Raw genomic sequence first — 17,500 nt, 5'->3', positions numbered from 1 at the left:
TAACTGGTTGATGTTGGCCTCCGTAAGTGGCAGTTGATCTAAAAAAATTGTTAAAAAATATATTATTTAGTTCTGGATGATAAACAATTGTCAAATTCTAAATACATTCATGACAAAACGGTTTGAATACAAGTGTAGATAAACAAAGATAATGATTAATTTCATAATTTCACATTGACAGTGAGAACAGTAATCTGATCTCTGCAAGACGTGTAATCGTTTGTTGTGCTTGTTTTCCCTTCATTGTAAGCTTCATAATACGGCTTGGAAATAGAAGAAGGATAGCATGACTGAATACATCAGCCTTTCAACTCCCTTGATGTAGCTTGCATGCAAGCATGCATTTAGCTTCATTGTCCTCTCCAAATCAAATAAATAGCCTGAGTAAGTTACATTTACATTTCTTTGGAGGATAATGTTTTTTGTTTATATTTTTGGTAGATGAGTGCAAGATAGCAAAGTTTTTCACAAGGCGTTTATTTTGGTCGACTCTGACGTCAAGAGAATACACGTTTCATTCAACAAGCAGAAAAGTTATTTATATCCTCAGCATCTTGAGGTTGTGATTCTCGAGTGCGCAGCGAAAGGAATGCTGCCCATTGGACTGATGTGGATGGATTGCACCCATCACAAAAGCGAAGACTCATAAGCTATGGTGTCAGAGTGTAATACTCTAGTCCGAAACGAATCAAAAGTGGAAAGCAGAATTTGGAGTTTAGTTGCGACCAAAAAAGGAATATTTTGCGAGATCCTCTGCAAAGTGTGCGTTGTTGCATTTATTTGCACGTTTGCGATTTTATTGAGATAATCACTATTACTTACTCCAAGAATGGCAACCCTGTCTTCTCTCCAGGTAAGATTTTCTTTGGCAATATACATTATGAAATCTACACATTTTAGGCAATGTAAAAAGTAGGATATATATGCAGCATACGAGAGAGGAGTTATTGTCTCATTTGCCGTGTGTGCCTTGAACAGGATTGTTAACTTTTACATTGGATAGGCCTATGTGTGTACCAAGAAACGTTTATTTATGTCAGTGATTTAAATTATCTGTCTTGTAAAGTGAAGCGATGACCTAGACAATTTGTGAAGCATCGCGTCCAAAATGAGCACCTTGGATAGCGACTATATCTCGACGCTCCACGGAAAGCCATTCCGCTAGTTCATATAATGGTTGTGTCTTGCCTGGCAAGTCAAATGAAAATAATTTATGATTATCTAGACGTTCAAAAATGAAAATAGGATTTAATAGCTTTTTTTTTAATGGTATGTAGCCTACTTTATGTAGTTGCTGGAACAAAGATACCTCACCTTTGTCATCTATCGTCATTAAGCAGCGCTACTCGGCGGCTTATTATAATCCCTAAATATAGCAAACATTTATGTTTGCATAGCTTTTGCAAATCTTCTATAACAATTAAACCGATTTGTGATCGCTGTACTTTCAACTTATGGTCCTTGGATGTTTATCAGGAAAAGACTGCCACCACCTGGCAGTGGCTTTTATATGATCATATAGTAAGCAAACATTTTAGGGAAAAAACAAACCAATTGTTTTAACACGACTTTCAAATATGTTCTCATGCCTTATTTGTCTATGATGACTGAATCTCTTCTCTTCCCCCCCCCAAAAAAAAAAGGGCTTTGGGTTGTTGTAGTTGCGTTTCACCACCGAGGGACAGACCTGTGACGATCTGCAAGATGGCAGACATCCTGGAGCTGCGGACCGACGGCAACTCTCTGCTTAAGGCCGTGTGGCTCCAGCGCCTTCGGCTCACCAGGCTCCTGCTGGAGGGGGGGGCCTACATCAACGAGAGCAACGAGCGTGGGGAGACACCGCTCATGGTCGCCTGCATGTCCAAACACGTCGACCAGCAGAGCGTGAGCAAGGCCAAGCTGGTGAAGTACCTGCTGGACAACAACGCCGACCCCAACATACAGGACAAGGCGGGCAAGACGGCGCTGATGCATGCCTGCATCCAGAGGGCCGGCCACGAGGTGGTGGCCCACCTGCTGAGCAACGGGGCCGACCCCAGCCTGGGGGACCGTGCTGGGGCCTCGGCTCTCGTATACGCCATCAACGCTGACGATAAGGAGACGCTCAAGCTGCTGCTGGACACGTGCAAGGCAAAGGGGAAGGAGGTCATCATCATCACCATGGACAAGTCGCCATCCGGCGCCAAAAACACCAAGCAGTACCTCAACGTGCCGCCCTCGCCAGAGCTGGACGAGATGGGCTCCTCCCTGTACTGTACCTCCCCCTCCGACATCCACGTGATCGCCTGTCCCACGCCGCACCCCGCCGAGGGGGAGCAGCAGAACACGGTGGTCAGCTTCCAGACCAAGCTCAAGGTCTCCAGCTCGGCGGCCAAGCTCGCTAACGGCGTGCCCGCCTCGCCAACGCGCCGGCCCGCTAACCCCAAGCGAGCGCGCCTGCCCCAGCTGAAGAGGCTACAGTCAGAGCCCTGGGGCCTCATCGCCCCCTCCGTCCTCGCGGCCGCTGCTACCGCCGCCGCGGCTGCAGCCGCGTCTTCGTCCTCTGCTTCTTCCCCTTCTTCGTCCCACGACGACAGCAGGCGCGCCACCTCCAACGAAGAGCTGGTGATGGGGCTGAACGGCCTCGCCCTCCTGAGCAAACGGTCGTCGCTGTCCCGACAGAACAGCGTTGACGGCAAAGAATGCCTGTTCCCGTCCGTGAGCGATCCCCCGTGCAAGATGACAACCTCCATCTCCGTCCCGCCAACCTCCAAAATGGCGTACGACCTGGCCATGAACCAGCATCAGACCCTGAACCAGGCTCTGAACCATCACCAGCCCCTGGCGCGTTGGAGCACCGGGCCCCCCGAGCAAGACTGCTGTGGGGGCAGCACCGGCGGCCCGGTCAGTCTGAGGGACACGTTGGTGCACAGGAGGCGCCTAGGCAACACCGACTACTATGACTCAGACTCCCAGCTGTACTCGGACTCGGCCACGCAGGACACTCCGCAGGTCCCGCTGGAGCGGAGGAAGCTCAACATGTCCCCGCTGGCACTGCTCACCAGCTCCAGGGAGTCACTGGACAGCAACGCCAGCCTCTCCTCGCCCGGGCTGGCACGCCGGCGGGCACCGGGCCTGCTTGAGAGGCGTGGCTCAGGCACTCTGCTGCTGGACCACATCTCCCACACCAGGCCCGGGTACCTGCCCCCGCTCAACATCAACCCTAACCCGCCCATCCCGGACATCGGGGCGAGCAGTAAGCCCTCTTCACCGATGGCACCGGGCATCAGGGCTGTAGCTCCACCCAGCACCCCCAAAAGAGTGGGTCTGAAGCCCAAGAAGAAGCTGATCCGGAGGCACTCTATGCAAGTGGAGCAGATGAAGCAGCTTTCGGATTTTGAGGAGCTGGCCCATTAGTCAGTGTCAGCACCGCGTTGAGAGGCCATGTTTGTTTCAACAATTTCAGGAAATAAGGTTATCGTGGAGCTTTGTCAACCACTCGCGCGGGTCTGTTGGATGTTGTCGAAATCATGTAGAAAATGTTTCCACAGTTGATCGAAAAATGAGCAATATAGAAAGATGTTGTCCTCCCCCCTGCTTCAGTGATCCAAAAACCTCAGAATTGTAGTTTTCCAAATGATCAGCATTTATATGTAATCAACTTTTGAATGTAATTCCAGAATGTGGTACGATCCCATACACTAGCTTTGCAATGATAATGTAGTACTAGAACATACAGGGTCCATGTAGCCAACTCTGGATGCACTTTGTGTGTCTGTAAATACAACTGTACGGATTCATTTGAATACTTAAAAGAAGTGATTCACTGGTCCGAGACGTAGCTTCAGTATGATGTTGAATTTGACTGTTCATAGCGAGTGTGTACACAGTGCCTTTAAGACAAAGAAATAGAACAAGGAGTTTAAAAAACATTTTGAGCAGCGGGCCATTCGTTCTCATGATGATCCACCAAAACACTCCTCCTTATTTAAGTTTAAGTTAATATTACTAATAATTGCTTTGGATGATCTGAATCAATGAAAGAAAAGCTTTAATACACAGGGGAAGGTAAAGAAGCAATGGGCTATATATAACAACACAACATTACTATCCAGGAGAATTAAACATGCGATCACAGATGGTCAAACCACCATTGACACCATTGATACTCTCTACATAAGTAACACAGAAAGTTGTTGCCGTAGTCAACCAAGAAATCGGTGGTAAAGGGATCAATGAATCAATTATAAATGTAGGACAATTCAAGTTTTAACAACATAGGCTTCCACATCACTTTACTGTGAAGTATTTCTTCTGTTAAAAGAGACAAAGAACATAATTTATTGCATAGTATTTTTGTAAGTAGATTGTTATTTATTTCAAAATAAATGTCTACCAATTGTCTGTTGTCTGATGTTTATTTTCTTTTAACACGTTCACTGCTCCCACATGCTAGTCGGACAGTATTGGGCCCACATAAAAATGGTAATTCTGTATCTGAGACTCCTTTGAGTACGGTAATACATTCATTCTTGGGCAATCACACATCCAAATTCTCCTCTGCGTTTTTGCGGCAGTTGAACTGAAGAGGGCAGTATTCGACTTCTCCCTAATAGTAGAACTCAGTCTGAAGCCTTTCTTCTATCTCATCTCAGTCCTTTTCTTTGGTATTGAAGCAGGGGTTCCAACCAGCATGTTCATAATTGGTAGTTTGCACTTACAAAAGCTCATAAATACAATGCGCCTGTCGTTCAGACATCTACAGTTAAACACTAATTTAGGAGCCAACTGTATCATTAGCTGCTGTAACGGGACAGCTTAGAAACCCCTCCAAATAACTTTGTTCCCCCTCACCCGCATATTCATATTGGGAAGCATGTACAGTTGTCTGTATCATTCAATATGTTTTACTATGCTTTTGAAATGTGGCATTAATTCAATTTCAGATAAGCTATCACCTTGAGATAGTATGAACATTGGTCAGTCTGGTGTTTTAACTTTTTCGTATATGTGTACCATCATGTGTTTAATGCATGTTGGATGCATTGCTTTTGAAATAATTAAACTTTCAGGTTGTGATACAAGAAATACTTAACTATCATTCAATGAAATTATATCAGTTTGTATTCATTGACGTAACCATTATTCTGCAATGGGTTGCCTAACACAATTCCTCTTCAAATAATAAAACAAACCACAAACGTAAACCAAGAGTACACAGTACCTGATCAGATACCAATTCCTCCAGTGGGGGGCGTTGTAACCACTATCACAGATATGACGAGTTAGCATGCAGTACAGTAGCGCAGGACCGTAGTTCTAGTCAATTTCTATGGTTCTAGTCAAGGTGGGTGAAAGTCGATAACTAAGTTGTGTATTTTAAATAGTTTGCATTTCTTTGTGTTGTTTTGAGCACTCTAAATGCAGCATACAGGCCTATACATTGCGTCTGAATTGCAGTAGCCAATATATCAGCTGAATTTATATCTTGTTTTATATTATTAATTAATTATTATTTTTACAACAAAAAAGTCCTTAACACTGCAAGATAAATAAAACATGGGTAGCAAGGGAGACAATAGGAAACAATAAACAAATACATAAAATGTAGGCTATATTCCTACACGTACAAAAACACAGACGCACACACACACACACACACACACACACACACACACACACACACACACACACACACACACACACACACGCACGCACACACACACACACACACACACACACACTATGACAAGGATTTTTTATGCAATTCCAAAGATGGGTGAACCCAGTGAATTGATTTGGATAGTGTTTTTTGATATTCGGGAGTTACACTAAAGCTTAACAGTGGAGGTGACCCTTACTCGCTTGTTCTGTCTGCTCTGCAGCAGCGAGACTCTTGCTGCATCTGGCTCAGGCCCAGAACGACACATGACTACCTACTTCCCATTCCTTTCCCCGTTATGGTAGCTATGGTGCCCTGCTAAAATTAGAGATTCATCTGACATGAAGAACTCCAGAATGTAACTAACATCGTCGTTTTATTAGTTTGGAATAAGGTATACGTCACTGGTGTTCTGTTTATCTAGGTGATGTCCGTTTATTTGCTGGCGTTATTGTAGCTGCGCTTTTTTGGGTGCTTGAATCTAAAATTTCCAGGCCATATGTGTTAAGGTTGTAAATGCAAAACGTGTATTACAAGGGAAGTTCGTTGAACACGGAAAGAGACAAGTCCCACATATGTGACCTCTTCACACTGGACGTAAGCTCCAAGCACTGCCCCACTCAGCCAATGGTACCAGTGAGTGGGTGGCTCCTCCTCTGCTCCTTTGACGTAATACCGAGCGAGTACAGGCGGAGATAATTTCAGCCCCGTTTGCGGAGTTTATATCGGAGAATCAACTGCAAAGGATAAGGGCGAGAAATGGCTGGTTACCTGAAGGTCCTTAGTTCCCTGTCGAGGTCTGCGGCATCTCTTTCGAGAAACCCAGCAGTGCTTGCGCAAGCGGCCAACGGCCAGACTTTGCAACAGAGGAATTGTGAGTTGGAAATCGTTATCATATTTTGTTTGAATAAATGTTGCCTCTACGTGGTCGATGATAGCCGATTGAACGCCACATTTGTTTTAGCTAGTTGTCGTTAGCTTTGCTCGAAGTGCAATGAAATCAGAGGAACGACGAACGCAGATGTACGAGCGTTCAAAAGTCAGTTACAGACAGCTTCAACTGTTAAAATGTGACGATGCTCCCTCGCGCAAACCAGTGGGGCCAGTGGAAAACCTCTCGAGCCGGTGGGGGGGTGGCTGAGGCCAGCTCAGGTCACGTCTTTGTCGTTTCCTTCAAACTGTCGTTTTTCTCTCCTTTGATTGAATGCGTGTAGTGTCACTGATTGTTTCACAGCTGGCCGCTCCAACGATCAACACGTGTTAATGTATTTCATTGCAGTACGTCTGTTGTAGCTTGCTCAAACGATTAACTTTCGCTTCTTAGAAAAAATGTGCCACGAAGAACTTGGCAGGGTTTGAATGGACGGGGTTTGGCCGCTAAACGACTTGCGAACAAATGAAGCATACTTTTTTTTTTTGGAAATAGTATCTACTCATGGTTGTTGCTGCATTAATATATGTGGTTAACTTTTGTGCCCTTTATTTGTTTTAATGGTATACTATTACTTTCCGCGGTTGTCTTGGCACAGTACTGACTTGAAAACTTTACCCAGAAGGTCAGACAAGACCCAGCAAGCCCAAGAGGGCAATGGCTGCCTTAGCGCCTTATCATGCATCATTTTAATTTAAATGCAAAGCAGATTTCAAGCTCTAACACGAAAACCAGTTTTCGCTGATGAATTTTTACGTATGTAGACAAGTTATTTGAGGTCGGATATGAAGTGTATGTGCTGTGTAAACACCCCTTTCCATGACTCCAGGCAACGGGTCAGTTGAAGGACATGTAGTTCGATGTAATCCCCAGCTGTTTTACAGGCTCTCGGCTGAACTGTTACTAACTCCATAGTTACTGCTGGGGTCACTTTGGAGTCCGACAATAATGCCCATTGTTGGCTTTAGTAACGTTGGGACAAACAGGATAGTCTCTATGCTACTGTTTTAAACCCTCATGCACTCGACAGGAAAACGGGTAGTAGTCCATCTCTAATAAGTAACTACAAATACGGGTACTGGGGCTACGTATCCTTTTATATATTTTTTTAATCGTTGTGCGTTTAGTTACATTGACAAACACACAACAGAGGCTGTATAAATAAAAGTCGTAGCTTTTAAAAAGTTACCCATTCACTGTAAAACCGGTAGGCTTTTCTAGGGTGTGCATTTTGATCACTCGTTTTCTTGCTTGGTATTTGGGGCTTGTATAGGCCCTCTGTTACTAAAGGTGATCCAGATGACCTTTTTCTAAAAAACCCAGTTTGCTTTACAGTCTCCACCTACCTAAAGGCTTGTCAGGGTCAATGATCAAATTATGTCTTCATAGCAGGTTATGCTGACTAGACCTCACAATGGTATCTCCCATGGAATTGTTTGGTTTTTCTTTTTCAAATACACATCATAAGGGAGCCTTCTCTACAGAGCCCAGATTAACAGTCTCTAGCCTACATAGAGAAAGTTATGTAATCATGCTGCTTTCCCGAAGCCCCTCCCCAATGTGCTCTCATTCCTTTTCATAGCGAATGTCCTTTGAGCATGTCTAGGTTAAACCACTCACAAATTTTACCAGACATGGTTTGGACACAGATTTGAGTAGACATTGAGAAACTCTCTCTAACTTAATGCATTCTAATAGCTAGAAAACAGATATCTGTTGACCACTTTTTTGAAAATATAATCCAGAGTCTAGTCATATTCAAAGGATTGCAACTGTCCTATGGCTTCCTAAAACCTATGCCCTCATCATATGTCTATCTCCAAAGAAGGGTGAACTCTTTGTGAGCGACACATTCCATAGGAATAGAAGCACTTTACAAGAACAATGAAAATGTAAAAGGTTCACAGCGATCTTATTCATTAACCAGTCTTCTCTTTGACTTTGAGTGCTCCAGTGGAAGGCATTATCTTGCTGTCCCCTTAAAGAGTATCTGGGATGTTTACTTAAGGTAATCAATGCCCTGGGTAGGTAATGACTACCTGAAAACGATCATGGTTGTTGAACTTTTATTCAGCCTATCTAGAATGGTTAAAAGTGGTTGCTTGCTAATCAAATCTTTTCACTAAAGAAAGACTTAACTCGAACTATTTTTCATGTTTTTAGTCTGGCCCCTCCTTTTTACTGTGCTGTTATATTTGTTAACATGTTTGTTAATGATACTAAAAGGTTTGTACTGGAAGTTAGTCCTAACATTTAGGAAGCAAACCAGGGCTATTTCGGCAGGTGCTACTACTATTGACAGTGCATGGTAAAGGTTAAATTCCTCTTCAGGCACACGCTGTCTTACTTTTTCATAGTGGTCTTCTGCAGAATGCAACCTCTGATCTCTTGACTGTAAATCATGTCAAGGCACAAGGGAAATGCAGATGATTGAGGCATGCAGTGTACTTGTTTCAGGGGAATGTCCATTTACTGGGAAATATATATTGTCTAATTTCTTGCACTCGAAGCAGCAATGATTTTTTCCTTCTTTTGTGGCTACGTTTGGCTATTTTATGAATTGACATGAGACCTTGTGTGTCATGAAAGTCACCCTGGAATAAAATAATTTATTGTATCTACCTGCATAAATTAGGTGTGAAAAATAATCGTAGTGTTCTTTAACTTAGAATAGCATCTGTTCGATTTTAATTTCAAGCTATTCTGTTAACTTCCTTTGCAATACTTTCATAACTTCATGCCACACCACACATAATCAAGCATTAGTCTTAAAGGGATTTTTTGGTAAACCAGAAAAAATGTTTATGTTGCCTAATGAGTGACTCCACATATCCTGCCTTGGATCCTCAATTTTACTCTTCTTTGCCCCAGTATTTCCCTTTTTTCTCGAGTTGCAACTCATACCCTGGTTTGATTTTGTTTTGTGATTGTCTTATGATTTTATTTATTTTAACAGATGCCGACAAACGCATCAAGGTGGCCCAGCCAGTGGTGGAGATGGACGGAGACGAGATGACCCGCATCATCTGGGAGTTCATCAAGGAGAAGGTAAAACTCATACCCTGGAGCTGGGGATCTGGATGGACGCGTTCAGGGACACGTCTGTCTTTCATCCCAAAGGGGGCGGAATATAGCATAGGCTGTCTGACGGATCTATTTTTACACAACCAACCGACACATGGCTGAGAGGGTAGAGCGAGAGCAATTGTACAGAGTGAGCGAGAGAACGACGAGAGGGAAGATTATGTTTGGATGCTGTGGGGGGGAGTATTTTTTTATTTTTTGTGACTGGATGATTTCCAATTGGAGAGAGCAGATGGTGCATTGACTCTGGGAAGGGAAAACATGGAGGATCATGGGAGATCGTTCAAGGGTTTTTTGTAGAGACAACGGGAACATACAACACCATAACAAAAATAAATGAAAGGCATTAAATGAATGGTGGTATTTCACAGGGCAGTCATTTATTATCCATTTTGCTTGACATGTTGAAATTAACCTATTGCTAGTAATTTCCAAAGATAAAAGGTGCAATATTTTGTTCCCTTTTAAATGGTGAAGACTGTCATTCCTATACTTGGTCCTAGTCTTATTGGAAGAGGTCTGTTCTGTTGTGGTTAGCTCATCCTGTCCAACGTGGATGTGGAGTTGAAGTACTATGACCTGGGCCTTCCGTACCGTGACCAGACCGATGACCAGGTCACCATAGATTCCGCCCTGGCCACCCTGAAGTACAACGTGGCTGTCAAATGCGCCACCATCACACCAGACGAAGAAAGAGTGACGGGTATGAGGTTATTTCTGGTTTGCAAGTACAGAGCTTATTTTTTATGTTTCTTTTTTATGTTTTTTTATTTAGCCAGCTTTTGAAGGAAGATATTGATCTGGTGATGAAACCATCGTTACTACTGTTTCTCCTTGCTTCACTGAAGTATCAGCTTCAAATATATTTGGTCAGACTTACATTTTTGTTTAGCATCTATGTGCCATCACCAAATGTAATCAGTAGCAGGAGCCCAAACCTGTATCTATATCAATGAAGTTCCAATTCTACAGTTTGGGTGAATATGCACTCTTCAACCTTCTCGTGCTGCTCTACCACAAACTTTACAATTAAAGTATCGAGTCTCCAAAATAGCTAATGCTATTTTCGTAACATTCATGGCAGTGCGCATGTGCACTAAATGCCATCTTCTAGAATCAGTACAAGAAAGTCATTTTTAAAATGATATCAGTCCTGGATAGTTTCATCATCATACCAATGTACCTCTTTGAATTTGTGTGTAAACCTTGTTTAGCATGGTCGGCCATGTTGTTTAAGCGTTGTTTACTTTTTTAGAGTTCAGCCTGAAGAAGATGTGGAAGAGCCCCAACGGAACCATCAGGAACATCCTGGGTGGAACAGTCTTCCGTGAGCCAATCATTTGCAAGAACATTCCCAGGCTAGTGCCAGGCTGGACCCAACCCATCACCATCGGCAGACACGCCTTTGGAGACCAGGTGGGTCCCGTACCGAACACCCAATCTCAAGATGTCGCACTTGTCCCATTGCCTTTTTTTTTTTATTTGTAGTATATATATATTTTTTTTTTACAAGGGATCTTTCCTTCACATCTGCCTTATGTGGTTGTCTATTGGCATGGACCAAATTTCTGAAATTTTCTCATGAAATGACAGTTATTTTATGTTTTTGCCCTTTCCCACAGTACAGGGCAACAGACTTTGTCGTGGACCAGCCGGGCAAATTCAAGATGATCTTCACCCCGACTGATGGCAGCCAGGGCAAAGAATGGGAGGTGTACGATTTCCCAGCCGGGGGCTGTGGAATGGGCATGTACAACACAGACGAGGTGAGGACCCCTCTCCATTTATATCACGGTTGTTAGTTTTGATAGACGTTTGGGGACTGTTGACTCAACCCCAATAAAGACAGGAGAACTGACGATTGAGTGCCGGAACAACCTCCATTACCTCGGTATATTGTAGACCCAAGAGGGCAACAAACCTCAACCTGCTGATATCACTGAGTTTATCGTGGAATCTAAAGCGTGCCAGACTGGCCTCTTGTCAACCCACCCGCCACTATGTGTTTGCTAGTGCGGGTTTGTTTGATTTAACAACACTGGAGGTCATGCATTGGGCTCTAAAGCTGTCCAGGGGAAACAGACTTGTTAGTGAAGTGTATTTATGAGGTCAAGTTCAGTAGACGGTAGGTCATTCACCCTTTTAACGCTTGTATGACCTCTACAAGTCAAGACCTTTCCTCTCCCCCCCCCCCCCCCCCCTGACTCCTCCTCCAACAGTCTATTTCGGGCTTTGGACATAGCTGCTTCCAGTATGCCATTGCTAAGAAGTGGCCGTTGTACCTGAGCACTAAGAACACAATCCTCAAGGCTTATGACGGCAGATTCAAGGACATCTTCCAGGATGTCTATGAGAAGTGAGTGAATTTTCCCCACAGAATCAGTCTATCGTGTGGGCCCCCCTTAGCCCATACCTGGTTGACCCTCTCTCTGTGCCCTGCAGGCACTACCAGTCTGAGTTTGAGAAGCTGAAGATCTGGTACGAGCACAGACTCATCGACGACATGGTAGCCCAGGTGCTCAAGTCCACCGGAGCCTTCGTGTGGGCCTGCAAGAACTACGACGGCGACGTGCAGTCTGACATCCTTGCTCAGGGTGAGATGGGACTCAACGCTCTGCTCCTCATTTATAATCACAAACGGAAGGCCCCGTTGTTTTGGTTTAAAGGCCAGGGAAAGATGACCCTGTGTGCGTTTGGGCCCTCAGGTTTCGGCTCTCTGGGACTGATGACCTCGGTGCTCGTGTGCCCAGACGGGAAGACAATCGAGGCAGAGGCTGCCCATGGCACCGTGACAAGGCACTACCGGGAGCACCAGAAGGTTTGTAGCAATTCCATCCACGCGTTAATCCCAAAAGCAGTGGCCTAGTGCCACGGCCAGTTCACCAGTGAAGCACCACTGCCATCTTGTGGTTGAAATGCAAACTACAGTCGTCAGCCAATAACGATGCGTTGGCGCCACCTCATTAGACATTTGCAGCAAGTGTAACGATTGTAAGATGAAGGTAAGTAATCACTGAATACCTCTTTTCTCCACCAATGCAGGGTAATTCCACTAGCACCAACCCCATTGCCAGCATCTTCGCCTGGACCAGGGGTCTGGAGCACCGTGGGAAGCTCGACGGCAACCCCGACCTCATCAAGTGAGCAGGACGTCTTGGCGCTGCTGTCTGATTCGACCATGTTTTATTGTTGAAATGAATAAATGCCAACCTTTTTTGTTTATCCGTTTCTTAGGTTCTCTCAGATCCTGGAGAGGGTGTGCGTAGAGACGGTTGAGAGCGGTGTAATGACCAAGGATCTTGCTGGTTGCATCCACGGCCTGCCCAAGTAAGTCGAGATTTAGCAACTCTAATGTGACAAAATATTCAGCTAAGCAGAAGTGATCATTTTAGATAACGTTGCAATTGAGTACGAGGATGTGGTGAGTGATTTGACTACCAGCTGAAAGGTACTGGGTTGGATCCCCAATGACTGCAGTCTACCAGTAGAAGGCATTCTTGAGCAAGATTCCCAACCCCTACCTGCTCCTAAAATGGCATCCATCTGAATTCACTGCAAGGTGCATAAGCTGTCGCAAGTTCTGATTTTGTTTGACTGTTGTCTTCCAGCTGCAAGCTCAACGAACACTACGTCAATACTACTGACTTCCTGGATGCCATCAGGCTAAATCTGGATAAAGCTCTAGGCAAGTGAAGAACGTGAACTAGAGCAGCGAACCTAGTAAAGATACTGTCATTAAAAATGTATTTTGTACATCCATTTTAACTTAAAAGGTCAAGATAAGCATCCATTTTATGTTGAAGGAAAACAATTTGTGTTTAAAAAAAAACAATTGTGTTGAATTAAAGGAAATGAAGTATTCTGTGATTAGGTTTTATGGTTCGTACCTATTAACTGGTCTTCCGTCTAGTGCCTCAGTCTGGTGCCTCCCTCCATGTTCTACCCTATTTTTGTAATGTATGAACTATACCAAGGGCTGGGATGCCAATAAACTCCCTTGATTCTCCTCTACTGCTTCTCTCTTCCTTTAAGAATGGTGGGTTTCTTTAATGTAAATAAATTTATTTTACAGTATCATCTGGTTCACAACATTGTACATACATTTCTATTCATTGTTTCCACACAAATGTAAACAATACAGAAAGCAACTGGAGAGTCCATCAGAGATATCATCACTAAAACTGATGGATTGAACACAAGCTTCAAGAATTCAGCAGAAAGAATGTGTAGCATCTTTTTTTTTTTTTTTAAAGTCGCCATATCAACATTGCAAATGGATGCCTTGTGTGCGTGTTATGTTTTGAAAAGCTAAGCGCTGGGAAATATGAATATGTTGAGCATTTCCCCACTCCCAGAGTCATTTTCCATGAGGTCCACGGCCCTGTCACATGTTCGGGGGCTGTCGTTCATCACTTTAGACTACTGTACAGCGTGATGGATGGCAGGCACACGGGGCCACTTAATATTTCTGTCCCAAGTTTTTTCTTTTCGGGGGATGGTGGGGGGACAATTCTTGTTGAAATTCATCCATGGAAACCCAAACGGCACTAGGGGAAGGAGAGCAGGGTGTGCATTGCTTTAGAGAGTCTGGTAGTGCGAAGGCCTGGATGGGGGAGGAGGCGGAGCTGGAGTTTGTGGAGAGAAATGCTGTAATGCAGTCTTTTCTCTGGTAATCTTTTGAGGAAATCTACTGATGGTTAGGCAGGGGAGTGGGGGGCCGGGGATGGAGGGGGGTAAATGTAATTATGTAAGCACTGTGATTGGGCTCGGTGAAATCCAATCCCAGCTCGATACAATGCTAAGAAGCAAGGCTGTTGCTGCCCTTAGCTGCAAGATTTGGCAAAAGGTCGATCCAATTCTTTGGTAAGAGGCTCCACGATTAAAACGGGGTATTTTCATTAGCATCTTAAACATCTCACAGCAACAATTACATTCATGGACTAAGAATCAATACAGCGTGGTACTTGCTAACACAGGAAATTAAAAACCAGACTGGACATATACAGGTGCCCCCAATGCAGCGAACTGATTTAAGTATCCAGCCGTCATACGGTATGACTGATACATTCTGTACAGTAAAATACAATAACATTTGAGTTGCAAATCCTATGGACTTCAAATGGTCATTTCAAAGACCATGATTTTTCCTAATCACAGTTTAGAATCAGAGTGATACAAATGAAATTCATTAACTCCTAACTTGATATGCGTTGGCAAGTGAAATGAATAGGACTTGTTTAATTCTTTTAGCCCATCTAATCAGTGTGCCCCAGCAGACTTTCTTGGCTGAGAATTGTCTCATTAACTGCATTATCTCATCGCTGTATGCCTTTATGAGTTTATTCAGCTAAAATGTGCTTTATGATTTGGGCTGAAAGGGGAATTCCGTATATCATATTTGCAATGGAAAAATAAACGTCCCTATATTTAAGCAAGTCAGTATCTTTCAAACACGTGTTTGAGTTGAACTCCACCGATGAGCGTGTAGCTAGGTCTAGGTATACATTTTGGAGCCAGGTAGCATATGGATATATTCCAGTGCATATAAAATGTGCGGATATCACAGGGTTACTTCATGCCCTTAATGAACAAACCGGGAACTGTGCCTTTATACAGCAATAAACAAAAACATCCCCTCTTTTTTATCGGTTGTCACTTGTATTCTACGTGGGGTGATTTAAATAGGATTCATGCAGTGTTGTAGCGCGGCGCTCCTTTCCCATAACTACTGTAGTACTCCATTTCAGAGAGTTTAGCAATGTCCGGTGTGTTGTTGCTGGCTCGGTTTTCTCGTTCACTGAATTCAAAGCTGTCTTCGTCGTAGTCTTCCTGTCCCTCCATGTCTTGAGGGGGTTCTGGAGAGAGCAAGAGACACAAATATGAGTTGACCCGTCTGTCAGAAGCTCAAATAACAAATACAGACACTTCCTGAAGACAAACAGTGTAGAGGAGGACAGTCAGTAAGTTGCCCCACCCTTCCCTGCCTTCATATCACTTTGACCGCAGATAGAGCGCCACGGCTAATCGTGGACTTGCTATATTTACTAAACACATGGTGGGAGAGCAGGGGTAGGCCACAAAACACGGTCAATGGAGTAGTAAGCATGCTGCTTCATAACATTGCATGAGGAATAGACCAAATCAAATGGGCGGTATAGTTGCATAAATCCTTACATACATACTCAGCGGATTGTTTACCTTGTCCTTCAATAGAGGCGTCCAAAATGCCATGCTTGACTTTCATGTGTCGACTGAGGTTGCCCTTCAGGTTGAACTTGCTGGTGCAGTAAGGACACTTGAAGGGCTTACTTCCTGCGTGGAGGTGCATGTGGCCCAGGAGGTTGTACATCCGGTTGAAGGACTTTCCACACACCTGAACACACCAAGAGGACAAAGGTTAGTGACCGGACTTCCCCTCCGCTGTCTTCCACTGGGACTCCTGATCCATTGTTCAAGGGGTTATGCTCACCTTGCATTTGAAAGGCTTGACGGGCAGGTGGACGATCATGTGGGTTTTGAGGGTCTGCTTCTGGACGAAGGTCTTGAAGCAGATGTGGCACTGGAAGGGCCGCACGCTTGCGTGAATCAGCATGTGCCTCTTCAGGTTGGCCGGGAGGGTGAACTCTCGGGAACACACCTCACACTTGAATTCTTTCATACCCTGGAAAAAACACAAGTGGGACCCTTTGTTAATATAAAGGACAATAATTCACAGGAAAACTTTTGGGTGTCATAGGGTTTCAATGGCTTTGCCAAGTGAGGTGAAGCTTGTAATCGTATAATGATGTGGGGGACTTTAGCTCCACCAAGTGTTGAGGCATGAGATCCCATAGATTAGTGACAACTGCTAAGTATTGTTAGCTATGGCTTTTACATTCCAAATTAAGTTAGGATCTGGTCATATTTGTAGTTTGAACAAACTGCATATAAAACCAACAAATTTGTTTCACAGAAAAAACGGTGAAAACAAAAGTATAGACAAAAGAAAGGGGAAGTGGTTCTACTGGTATGATTCACGAGGCTTAAAAGGAAGTACTGGACGACAGTCTCTATAACAAAACACATGCATGCAGGGGTGATAGGGGGTAATGTCAAAGCATTGTAGCCTTTGATGATTATGTTTACAAAGCCCCGTATGTATGCTTTTATCTACCTAACAGTGGCATTTAGCTTTTGTTTTCCATACAAAGATCTTGCTTTTGAAACCTCAGATGACCAGATGAGCCAAAGAGAACAGGGTCTGGAATGGGACATCTGATATCCGACTATGTAGTGTGACAAAACCGAGAAGAAACCAGGCACACTATGAAGGTAAAGTACCTTCGACACAGGGGCGTGCGCTGCCAGTACCTTGTGTGTTAGAGCATGCTGCCGAAGGTGGTGGATCTGGACAAACTCCATGCCGCACTCGGGGCAGACGTAGGGCCTCACATTCTGGTGCTTCATGAGGTGGTTCTGGAGCTGGCTGCGGTAGGCGAAGGACTTGTGGCACTCGGTGCACTGGTAGCTGGTCGGACCCTGGTGGCTGGTGAGGTGGCGCTTGAGATGGGCGTAGGTGGGGAACTCCATGCCACACTGGGAGCACACATGACACTGGCCGCTCTCGTGCTTGTTCTCGTGCGTGCGCAGCTCGCTGGGGTAAGCAAAGCCCCGGCCGCAGAAGCGGCAGCTGTAAGGCTTAACGTCGGAGTGCTGCAGCATGTGGCGCTTGAGGTGGCTGGTCTGCGTGAAGGCCTTCTCGCACACGGTGCACTTGTGCGGCCGCGTGCCCTGGTGGGTGAGCAGGTGAGTCTGCAGGTGGCTGGGCTGCTTGAACAGCTTGCCGCAGTGGAGGCACTCATGGG

General features: G+C 44.6%; 3 protein-coding genes across 4 annotated transcripts in view; 2 read left to right on the top strand and 1 right to left on the bottom strand.

Moving 5' to 3' along the window:
- The first annotated feature begins 569 nt into the window (after nt 1-569).
- On the top strand, nt 570-5,226 carry ankrd34c (ankyrin repeat domain 34C). Its single transcript, XM_030365894.1, has 2 exons — nt 570-853; nt 1,644-5,226. Exon 2 carries the CDS (start codon nt 1,705-1,707, stop codon nt 3,394-3,396), a length of 1,692 nt encoding a protein of 563 aa, XP_030221754.1. The 5' UTR covers nt 570-853; nt 1,644-1,704; the 3' UTR covers nt 3,397-5,226.
- Nucleotides 5,227-6,213: 987 nt separating this feature from the next.
- idh2 (isocitrate dehydrogenase (NADP(+)) 2) lies at nt 6,214-13,667 on the top strand. The gene is made up of 11 exons (XM_030365895.1): nt 6,214-6,515; nt 9,529-9,620; nt 10,194-10,359; nt 10,912-11,072; nt 11,279-11,422; nt 11,876-12,012; nt 12,099-12,250; nt 12,362-12,474; nt 12,699-12,796; nt 12,891-12,983; nt 13,265-13,667. Exons 1-11 carry the CDS (start codon nt 6,401-6,403, stop codon nt 13,347-13,349), a joined length of 1,356 nt encoding a protein of 451 aa, XP_030221755.1. The 5' UTR covers nt 6,214-6,400; the 3' UTR covers nt 13,350-13,667.
- Nucleotides 13,668-13,701: 34 nt separating this feature from the next.
- The window catches only part of znf710a (zinc finger protein 710a), a 7,207-nt gene continuing 3,408 nt past the window's right edge, over nt 13,702-17,500 (bottom strand). For both annotated transcript variants that reach the window (XM_030365893.1, XM_030365891.1), the window contains exons 2-5: nt 17,007-17,500; nt 16,126-16,317; nt 15,855-16,029; nt 13,702-15,511 (exon numbers count right to left, since the gene is read on the bottom strand). The exon at nt 17,007-17,500 is cut by the window's right edge and continues 994 nt beyond it. In XM_030365893.1, the coding sequence (XP_030221753.1) occupies nt 15,345-15,511; nt 15,855-16,029; nt 16,126-16,317; nt 17,007-17,500 (1,028 nt within the window). In that variant the 3' untranslated portion in view covers nt 13,702-15,344. The remainder of the gene's footprint in view (nt 15,512-15,854; nt 16,030-16,125; nt 16,318-17,006) is intronic.

This window comes from Gadus morhua, chromosome 9 (assembly GCF_902167405.1).
Source record: "Gadus morhua chromosome 9, gadMor3.0, whole genome shotgun sequence".
Lineage (NCBI taxonomy): Eukaryota > Metazoa > Chordata > Actinopteri > Gadiformes > Gadidae > Gadus > Gadus morhua.
The sequence above is the reverse complement of the archived record's forward strand: the minus strand, read 5'-3'. Positions and strand labels throughout refer to the sequence as shown.